This window comes from Mastomys coucha, unplaced genomic scaffold (genome assembly GCF_008632895.1).
Source record: "Mastomys coucha isolate ucsf_1 unplaced genomic scaffold, UCSF_Mcou_1 pScaffold5, whole genome shotgun sequence".
NCBI lineage: Eukaryota > Metazoa > Chordata > Mammalia > Rodentia > Muridae > Mastomys > Mastomys coucha.
Window position 1 is genome coordinate 41,922,750 of NW_022196911.1, and position 10,549 is coordinate 41,933,298.

General features: G+C 42.7%; 1 protein-coding gene across 2 annotated transcripts in view; it reads left to right on the top strand.

Moving 5' to 3' along the window:
- Positions 1 to 10,284, top strand: part of LOC116078295 (T-cell immunoglobulin and mucin domain-containing protein 4-like) — a 37,497-nt gene extending 27,213 nt beyond the window's left edge. Inside the window, exons 8-10 of one of the 2 annotated variants that reach the window (XM_031353383.1) lie at positions 2,795 to 2,834; positions 3,748 to 3,844; positions 9,887 to 10,284. In XM_031353383.1, coding sequence (XP_031209243.1) covers positions 2,795 to 2,834; positions 3,748 to 3,832 — 125 coding nt within the window. In that variant the 3' untranslated portion in view covers positions 3,833 to 3,844; positions 9,887 to 10,284. Of the gene's footprint in view, positions 1 to 2,794; positions 2,835 to 3,747; positions 4,982 to 9,886 lie in introns of those variants that run through there. The other variant, XM_031353382.1, reaches the window with a different exon arrangement.
- Positions 10,285 to 10,549: the final 265 nt, after the last annotated feature.

Genomic DNA, 10,549 nt, shown 5'->3' on the forward strand with positions numbered 1-10,549 from the left:
GCCCCAGGGTTTCTCTGTGTAGCCCTGGCTGTCCTGGAACTCACTTTGTGGATCAAGCTGGTCTCAAACTAAGAAATGCACCTACCTGCCTCTGCTTCCAGAGTGCTGGGATTAAAAGTGCATGTCACCATGCCTGGATACTCACTTTTTAAAATTATTTATTTACTTGTTTGTTTGTTTATGTATGTATGTATGTATGTATATATGTATGTATGTATCTATCTATCTATCTATCTATCTATCTATCTATCTATCTGTCATCTATCTATATGTGTGTGTGAGTATTTTGCCTACATATATGTCTGCACACCACATGTGTGGCTGGTGTCCATGGAAACCAGAAAAAAGCATAAGATCTATAACTAGAGTTACAGACAGTTGTGAACTATTATGTGGGTGCTATCAACTGAACCTGGGTCTGCTGGAAGAACATCCTGTGCTTCTCACCACTGAGCAATCTCTCCTGCCATGTTACTCCTTTCTTACAGTTAAAAATACCCCTGGATCCCTGTCTTATATTTTCAAGGAGTGTCACAGGAGTAAAAACTATGAACAGCCTTGCTCTTATATCTGCCTTTAAAGCAGGCTTTCTTAGGGACCACAGATGGCCTTTAGGAGAGAGAATCTTGGGAAATGGTTTGCCAACATGTTCATGTGCCTATGTCTACTTTTTGGGGGACAAGGTCTAAAGTTTTTATGAAACTCTGAAGTTGGCCTATGATTTACACTGTCCCGACCTCAAAACACAAACAGAAAACTATAACCACTGCAAAATGGAGCTATAAAATAAGCATTATGGTTTTCATATAAAACACAGGCACACGGCAGGTACCCACTACTGTCATAAAACAGAGGAAATTGATGCTTTATGGCAGTCAGTCATAAGATGAGATTATTCTCTGTTGAACCTGTCCTTGGAGACTATCTAGAACTTCCTGCGGCCTTGCTGTTAGCACTTATGTGAAGTCATAGATGCTGTTTTGGATGATTGTGGGTACATATCACAAAAAAGTGCTTCAAAACCCAAATGTGCTAGGAGGGAGGTAAGTTAATGAGTAAAGCGCTTGTCACTTAGGCATGAGGATCTGAATTTGAGTGTCAGAACCCACACATCATGGCATTTGCTGTAATCTCAGTGTTGGGGAGGCAAGGACTGGTGGCAAAGCTCCAGGGCTTTCCAGGCAGCCAGCCTAGCTCATTGGCAAGTTCTAGGTCAGTAAGAGATTCCTTCTCAAAGAACAAGGTAGGCAGAGCCTGAGGAACAACACTCGATATTGACTCTTGGCTTCTATATGCTTGTACATAGGTGTACACAGACACCTGCATACACATCAAAGCCAGCACGAATATGAATATTCACAAATGTGTATGCATACACACAGAGTGAAAAAACTTGAATCTGCATTACTGTGTGTACTGGCTGGTTTTGTGTGTCAACTTGACACAGGCTGGAGTTATCACAGAGAAGGGAGCTTCAGTTGGGGAAGTGCCTCCATGAGATCCAGCTGTGGGGCATTTTCTCAATTAGTGATCAAGGGGGTAGGGCCCCTTGTGGGTGGTGCCATCCCTGGGCTGGAAGTCTTTGGTTCTATAAGAAAGCAGGCTGAGCAAGCCAGGGGAAGCAAGCCAGTAAGGAACATCTCTCCATGGCCTCTGCGGCACCTCCTGCTTCCTGACCTGCTTGAGTTCCAGTCCTGACTTCCTCTGGTGATCAACAGCAATGTGGAAATAAGCTGAATAAACCCTTTCCTGCCCAACTTGCTTTCATGGTCATGATGTTTGTACAGGAATAGAAACCCTGACTAAGACACTGAGTAGCTCCAAGCATTGTTCAACCTACATCAGAGAAGCTTTTTGTTTTAGCAGAGGGTAAATAACAAAGAGACCAACATTTGGACAATGTGCAGAGAGTGAGAGACTTTGGAACACTCAGCCTTAAATGGGATTTTATCAAACCCCTCTCCTCAGGGCTCAGGGATCTATTTGGAAGGAAAGGCTATAAGAGCCAGAGGGAGTGGGTAACACGGCAGGCCTAATGCACTATGAAATCACAGAGACCTTGATGGGAATGCACAGAGCCTGCACACTGCATGCACAAGGCCTAGACAGATTCAAGCTGTGCACAATCCCAGCACTGAGAGGGAGAGTTGACGCAAAGTCCCACTCCTAATCCAGAAGCTAGTGCAGGTGATACATGCTGGGAAAATCTGTTTTCTCCAATGGAGTGTCACTGGATAGAGCAACTACACTCTAAGGCAGGCCCCATGCTTAGGCCAATGCCAAATTGTTTTGCTTGTTTGTGTCTCTGTGTGTGTATGTTTCATACTCTTTGTTTTGTTTTATATTTTTTGTCTTAGTGCTTATTGATTTTTCTTAGTGTTTGTTTGTCTTGATTTTCATTTTTTTGTTGTTTTCCATGTTTTTTTAAAAAGAAATGGAGAGAAGGAGGGAGAAAGAGAGAAAAAAAATCAGAAAGAGAACATGAAGTTGGGTGGGTGGGGGGTAGGGAAAATCTGGTAGGATTTGGGGGAGAGGAAGAGAATGATCAAATATGTTTCATGAAAAAATATTTTTTAAATAAAAATGTATTAAAAATGTAACAGCTTTGTACTATAACCTATAACACAGGAGCAGCTTTGATATGAATGGGTTGTATTGAGGGCCAGAAGCAGCAAATATTAACTGGGGGAGAGGCTGGCCTTGTCCATGCTAGTCTACTTTATGTCCAAGGGGGTGGGCTTCTCCCTGCAGTTCATAAAGCAGCTCTGCTTACATCAAGGCCTTGTCTTTTCAGGAAAAGTCACGGAAGCCAATTGTTTGCAGAGACACAAGAGGTAATTCGTCTTGCATGGCCTATTGTTATGTTGATTATACAGCATGTTACACATGATTAGATACTACTCAGTGGTTTAATGACTTGTGCTTATGTTCTGATTAAACACAGGGTTGGAGAGAAGTGGCATTAGAGGCAGAAAAAGCAGTGGAGATTTAACTCACATTAACCTCTGTCTCAGTTAATACTACCTACATGTGTGTCCAAAATAGAACTAAGGAAAGCAGCAAGTATTAATGGAAGTATAGCATGCAAAAAAAGGTGATGCATGCCATTGCATTCTGTGCTTGAAGCTGAGCTGGGTCAGCACTGATTGGCTCTTTTTAAAAGCACGTTGTTTGTGTGGAGTCACTGAGGAAAGCAATATGGAAATTAAAGTGTGTCGCAATATTATTCCTGGGATTTGGTTCCTTTGCCCCGTAGGCCAGCATGTTTCATGGTTTGCTTTGATTTTGTAAGAGTTTATGAAGAGTGTCTGGAATTAGATTTTGAATATCTGTTCTGTTTAAAGCTTTTAGGGGAAAGAAATGGGAAGACTTTTGGTAAAAGTCTCTGCAATAATTAATTGCATCAACACCGCATCATTTATTAACAATGACCCAATATTTTGTGGGGACTCTTACGTCCTACAAAGGGACTTTCTGAGTTCAAAGCTGGGGATCTCTTGGGGTATCAATGGATTCAGATCATGATTTCAAACTTTTCAAAGCAAGTTGCAATCTCTTTTATTGTAAAAGGTTAGCAAAGCCCTCTGTGCTCTATAGCCTCAGTTTCCCCATCTGTAGAATCAGAGGCCTGGGCAGGATAAGGTCTGAAGTCTTGTGTGTTCAGCCTGTGTTAGTGGTGCTGTAGCTGAGCAGGTCCAGTGATTTTGCTTTTTTTGTTTTTCAGTCTGCCTTCTTTTCATTTCACAGGCCAGACAACACTGAAGATAGTGAGAGTGTCCTCAATGACATGTCACATAGGAGGGATGATGAAGACAGAATTTTCTCGCTCTGACTCACCAATATTGTAATTTTTTTTTAAAGTCTCACTCTGTTTACTGACGCTGTGGGTCCTGTCTTGTATCTTCCCACATGAAGGTGCTTTAGAGATACATCTTCCCTGCCTAGTGCTTTAGTCATCTCTGTAGTTTTGTTGGCTAGGTGACTTTTCACACTGGGCTTGAACACTGTCAGTGATGGTGAACTCATTGCCACAGCCTTGGGAGTCTCTTTCAGTCTCCCAGCAGTAGAGGGAGTTAGAAATAGCCAATGAAAAAACATCTCTCTTTTCAGACAGTATTTGCTTTGTTGGTGGTAGCTGAACTTCATTTACACAGAGCTTGTTTAATGTCTGTCTTCTTCTTGGTATCTAAGCTGCCTTTTTTTGTTGTTGTTGTTGTTGTTGTTGTTACGATATTAACTTCTCTTCATATTCGAGTGTCTTCAAAGTTGCCCATAGTGCCTTCTAAACTCTTGTCAGAGAGTTTGGGTTTTGGAAGCAGCCAGGTACCCATCAAAGCAAGGGTGCCAATGACAAGGAATGTGTACAAATGAAACACTGAAGCTATCTAAATAAATTCCTCTAAGTGTAACTCATTTTACTTCAGCGCAGGAAGAACAAATTTGTTTTAAAACTTTAATAATTACTAGCACGATGAACCCTCAGAGAGAAATAAGAACAAATAGCTGTTGAATAAATGAATGTAAGAAAACATATGTCTGAGCAAGGATACTCTGTCTGGCTACTATGGGAAGCTAGCTAGATCTGGCAGACATTCTCAGACTATCCTCATGCTCAGGGCAACAGTATCATTAAAGGAATAAGCCTCCTGTCCTATAGCTAACTCACTTTTGCATTTCTACTCTCTTAACAGTACCTTTAAGAGGCAAACAGAGACTGTGAGATGGATCAGCTAGAAAAAGGAGCTTGCTACCAAGCTTGATGACTTTAAGTTTAATCTCTAGGACTCCCATAGTAGAAGGAGAGGTCCTATTCTTACAAGTTGTCCACATACATGTCATAGCATGTACCATCCCATATTATATACATGTACATACACACATAATAAAACACAAAAAAACAAACAAAATTGTCCTCATGGTACAGCCTACAGATCTATTACTCTGTTAGTTGACATGGCATCAGGAAGAACCTACTCCTAATCCTCCAATGGACACAGAGCAGCCTCATTCATCCTATTGTATGGAGTGAAAGGGATAGGAACCATTAGCTACAGAGCAATGACTACTTTTTTCTTTTACTCATCCTGAGGCTAGTTTAAGCTGCTAAAGTATTGCCATTTAGAAACTAAGGTGTAGCATAGGTCTAAAGTTCAAGTTTAGGAACTCAGTGTTGTCACTTGGGAAGTAGAGGTTGACCAGATGACTTAACAGGTAATCAGTTGTAGTACCATGTGAGTCTATAGAACCCCTCCTCCCACTCTCATTCCCTGTCCATCTTCTAAAATCACTCCCACCAGCAGTTACCAACTTAAGTCTGACTAGAAGGAAGACAGGAGGAAGGTTCTAAATTAAACAGTATTTAATTTTGCTCAGTGACTATTGTCAATCATTCTCCAATGTTGCTCTTAAGATTCCTAGGTCAGACTCAGCCATACTTTTCATGTACACCCATTACATTTTAGATGTAGTTATGACCTCCAGGAGTCTTGACTCTAGTAACCCCCAACCTTAGGAGAATTCTGCAATCAAGTGAGGAGTTTTAGAAATAGGAATCTCAGGGCTGGTGAGATGGCTCATCCGGTAAGAGCACTGACTGCTCTTCCGAAGACCCTGAGTTCAAATCCCAGCAACCACATGGTGGCTCACAACCATCTGTGATGAGCTCAGATGCTCTTCTGGTGGGTCTAAAGACAGCTACAGTGTACTTACATATAATAATAAATAAATCAAAAAAAAAAAGAAAGAAAGAAAGAAAGAAAGAAAGAAAGAAAGAAATAGGAATCTCTAGGTTCCAGTCCTCTAGCTATTCTTTTATGGTTAGTCCAAATATTTTTTAAGGGCCCAAAGAAATACAACCAGAATTTACTACCAGAATTTTGGAGTGATCCTTTTAGAGTTGCCACATGTTGCTGGGAAAACTTGGGTCTTAGAGTTCTTAGTCTACTTAATAAAAGAATTTTTAAAAATGGACTCAAAAGGAAGCATGAAGACAATTTCATTGGAGTTTTTATAAGAAAAACTTACTGGACCTGGTGACACATATCTTCCATCCCTGACATGAGCAGGCAAAAGCAGGTGGCTTCTGTGATTTGGAGGCTGGCCTGGTCTATAGTGAATTTGAGGACAGCCAGAGAGTGACATAGTGAGAGTTTGTCTCAAAACAAACTAACAATCAAACAAACAAGCAAACAAGCTCTCAAACTCTAAAGCAGGACAGTTATAAATCTCCATGGCTGACTGTTGGAAGGAGATAGTGAGGATGAAGAGACAAAGCAAAGATTTGACCTTTGAGTTAGGCCTGAATGCAAGCCAGCCACATGATGGGCAAACAGCCACATGGAGAGACGCACTTTAAAGAGAAAGAAGCTGTTTCCCTAGCTAGGCCACCTTGTCTGGCCTCAGTGGAAGAGAATGCACTTAGTCCCACAGTGAATTGTCATGCCAGGGTGGGCTGATACCCAGGGAGGGCCTTCCCCTTCTCAGAGGAGATGGGAAGAGTAGAAGGGGGACGGGCTGTGTGTGTGGTTGGGGACCAGGAAGACAGGAGGATGGGCTGTGAATGAGATATAAAGAGAATAAATAAACAAATTAATGAACTTAAAGCAGTAGGGTAATGGTGCTAAGGACAGAGATAGAGTGATGAAAAGGGAATGTTATGCTTTTTGAGTAATTCAGATGACTGAGCAGACTTAGAGAGCTGCCTGGCTGCATTTCTATAAGTGACAGAGGGCAGGGGAATCCTGGGAAAGAAAAGAAAAAGCTCATGCAAGGGGTTACTTTTCCTCATTTCTTTTTTAGGGAGGCTTAATTCAAACCTGTAATCCTAAAAGGTGGTCTTTTAGACAGGTTATTGACCAACCCAAAAGGATTAACTGTTACAGGAAAAGGTAAAAGCTTGTCCCCACTAGAGGTAGATTCTATTCTTTAAGGTGAATGCAGCACTCACCCCTGTACCAGCCAGAAGTTTTTAAGCTAGGTATTTCAGTCCAGCAGCCACCACTCTTGTGGAGCTTATTAGACATGTGAATGCTTGCCCTCATTTGTAAGACTCTGTTGGGCCCTAGCTTACTGGAGACACCCCTCCCTCCCGTGGTTCACCCCATGTGAACCATGTGGAGCCTATATCGATGCAAAGGGCAAGAGGAATTTATTGTTCCAGTGGACTGGCGTTGTCCCAGACCTGAAGCAGAGGCAGCAACCCAACACAGCTTGTTCAATGAGCTTTCATACAGTTTTTAGGGCAGTAGCCATTAGACACAATGTGATTGGAAGAACAGTGTGACTTTTTAAACTGATTGGTCTTCAGGGAATGAGGTGGCAAAGACTTCCCTTGTCTGAAGGTGAGAAGGTGGATCGGTTCCCACCCTGTGGTCTGAGGAATGTTAATTAGCCTCTCCCTTTTGAAGGGGCAAGTGTTCCATGACCTTCCCAAAGTTCCCAAGCTGACCTTTTCATTAGACATGTGAATTCTTGCCCTCATTCTGTACCTGTTGAACCAGAAGCTGTAGGAGAAAGCCTGGGGATCTGTGGGTTAACAAGCTCTTACACAGTAATAGCTCCCATCAGGTGGGGTCTCCCTCTTCTCAGAGGTTGTGGTGGCAACCTAGGATGAACAGAGACTAGGGGCTTCTTGAATCATTAGGCAGAGGATTCCCCTCTCAGATGATCCACCTGACTTTTGAAGTAGTTTCCCACCAGGACCCACCAGCTGAAAGACCCCCGGAGCTAGGGAGACCCTCACTCAAGTCTCAGGATGACACGACCACCCAATAACTCACGAGAGACTGATCTTGCTGCAAGCGCATGAGGTTTATTTGGGATAGGCTGGTACCGGGATCAATCTCATAACCTTGCAGGCCAGAGGAGTTTGACCCAGAGCGCAAGGAGTAAAGGGGTATTTAAAGGGAAAAACCACAAACCATGGGGAGTGAGGGGAGATTCCAACAGAAGGTATTCAGTCAGTTAGGGAGGGGAAGATATTCCTTCTAGGAATGTAATCATCTATCGGTCGGTGGGGTGGAGAGCCTTGTGAACAAGTTGACCTTCATTCCTAGTTCTGCCCTCATTGTGGATCAGTCAGGAGGGGCAGGTATCGGGAACCAGAGCCCTAAGGCTCTGAGTTAGCCAAGTTCCTGGAACTGGCTAGTCTACATTCTTGGCTCGTTACAGAGGTTTTCCATGCCCTTTTAGGTAAAGGTTATACATTATACATTCCTACTGACATATTTCTATTAAATGCTCTTATTTTAAAATTCTAAAATTCTCCAGCCCTTCACAGCCATACCCTTATCCTTGCTGTTTTCTCCATGATGTTTCTCCTCAGTGCCAGCCAAAGGTTCCTGGCTCCTGACTTTTAGCTCTTAAATCCACATAGAAGTAGTTCTTCCTGGGGTAAATGATAAACTGATGACTTTAGCAGCCAGGCATTAAATTCAATAAGTAGAAGAATTCAAGGCAATTGTAGACAACAAGAATGTGAATATGTCTAATTAAAAATATAAAAATTCGTTTACTTAAACTATGCCTCATACTAGCAAACACATGGCTGTGAGTTAAAATAAGTAAGCCAGCTTTAGACTGGGTTTATAAAATGATGAGTTAATTTAAAAATAAGCTGGGGATGTAGCTCAGTGGTACAGCATGTGACTAGCATGGACAAGGCTCTGGGTAACATATCCATATCCAGTATTGCTTAAGTATAACTAGAAGGCCTGCATTAGAGGTGGCTGTTGGTACAGTTTGTTTCATTCTCTTTGTGTAGTCAGTATGAACTGGTAGCTGTGTGCAATCAGCAATCAATCTTCTAGCATCTATTTTGTGCTAGAATAGAATCCAGAGAGAGAGAGAGAGAGAGAGAGAGAGAGAGAGAGAGACTATTAAGGAGTTTAAAGTTTAAATGAGACAACGGAGTAGAATCCTGTTGTTTCCCATTTCCACAAGGAAAAACTTTGATTCACCATGGCTCTCACAGTTGATATGTATATGTGTATAGGGGAAGGCCACAATATAACCATGAGATTTATAGCAACCTAGTTTTTCAACCTTGACCTTGGAATGAAATAGGTACACAACTGTTAGATGTCTCAACTGCATTCTGGGTACTCAGCTAAGGATTTCAAAGCAGTCATTGAATCTGGAAGCAGTTTAGAGAGGCAGGCTTGATATCCTGAGAAAGGCTGACTCTATGTCAGGCTTCAAATTGGCAGTTCAAGAGACTAGGCCTATAACTCTGTTTCCAAGAACTGGCTAAGTCCAGACTAGTCCAGGCCTCAGAAGCAGCCCCACTACCTGGCCTGAGGCAAAGTCAAAGGGTGAGCAGCAGTTTCCAGACTTCCCCAGCAACAGTTTCCAGCCCCACCCAGGCCCCAACAATGGTTCTAGAATATCTTTAGAGATAGAAAGAACAGATTAATATAGAGGTCACCTACCCCTCCCTGGACTTCCTCTAATGTGTTTTAAATTATTTAAATATTTTTAAATACCATTTTTGTAGATGGTAGACCCCAGTGCTAGCATTTTGTCTAAGCTTTGCCCCAAGTTATGTCTGACTCACTATAAAAGGGGCTGCTTGCCCCCTCCTCTCTCTCTTGCTCTCTTGCCTTCTGCTCTCCCTCTGTCCTCTCATCCTTCCCCCTCTCTCTCCCTATTCCCCTCCCCCCTCTCTCTCCACGTGGTCATAGCTGGCTTCTACTTCTCTACTCTCTCTGCCTTTCTCTGTCTCTATTATCCTCACAACTCCCCTCCCCATGCCCTTAATAAACTTTATTCTATACTATACCCTCTCAGGAGGAAAGGATGCCTCAGCACGGACCCGCAGAGGCACCCCTTCTTCCACACCTGACTACACATCCACAAAACATATTCCTTCTCTGTGACCTCTCTTCAGCCAAAAGCTGCCTCTCTGAGACCTTGGCTCGCCACAAACAACGACGCCTCTCTCCAAGTTCCTGCTAACAGCTATGCCGGCCTCTAGAGACCGAAGATGAAGATGCTGATTGGGCCACGGGATGTTGGCGGACTGAGGGTGGGATTTTGCCTGCCTGCTTCCTTCTCAGTTGAATAATACATGGCGGACTGAAAGCATACCATGCCTTGGTCCCATTTTTAATTCCCTCTCACTGTCCGGTTCCCTTTATTCTTTTAGGCTCCTACTCTTCTTCCAGAAGACCTGATCGTATGCAGCTGCTGGCAGCTGCAACACTCCTCTTTTTTATTTTTATAAAACACAACACCCAGCATGCTGGATTTCTACAGAATAAAACACTCTTTGTGTTTACATACTAATTTGAGTCCAGGGTATCGTTCTTTGACAAATCATAGACCCTTACATTCCCTCATTCAGAGCTCAGAAAACGGAAGCATAGACTTGAAAGAACTCAGTGAAGGTCACATAGTCCAACTTCCTGCAGCAGAGCTTGCCCTTAAATCAAGCCTGAAGGACCCCATTCTCTTTTTGTTTCGCTTTGCTTTTTCAAGACAGGTTCTAGTGTGTCCCACATTGGCTCTGAACTTGTTATGTAGAGATGATTTTGGAGCTCTGACTTTCCTG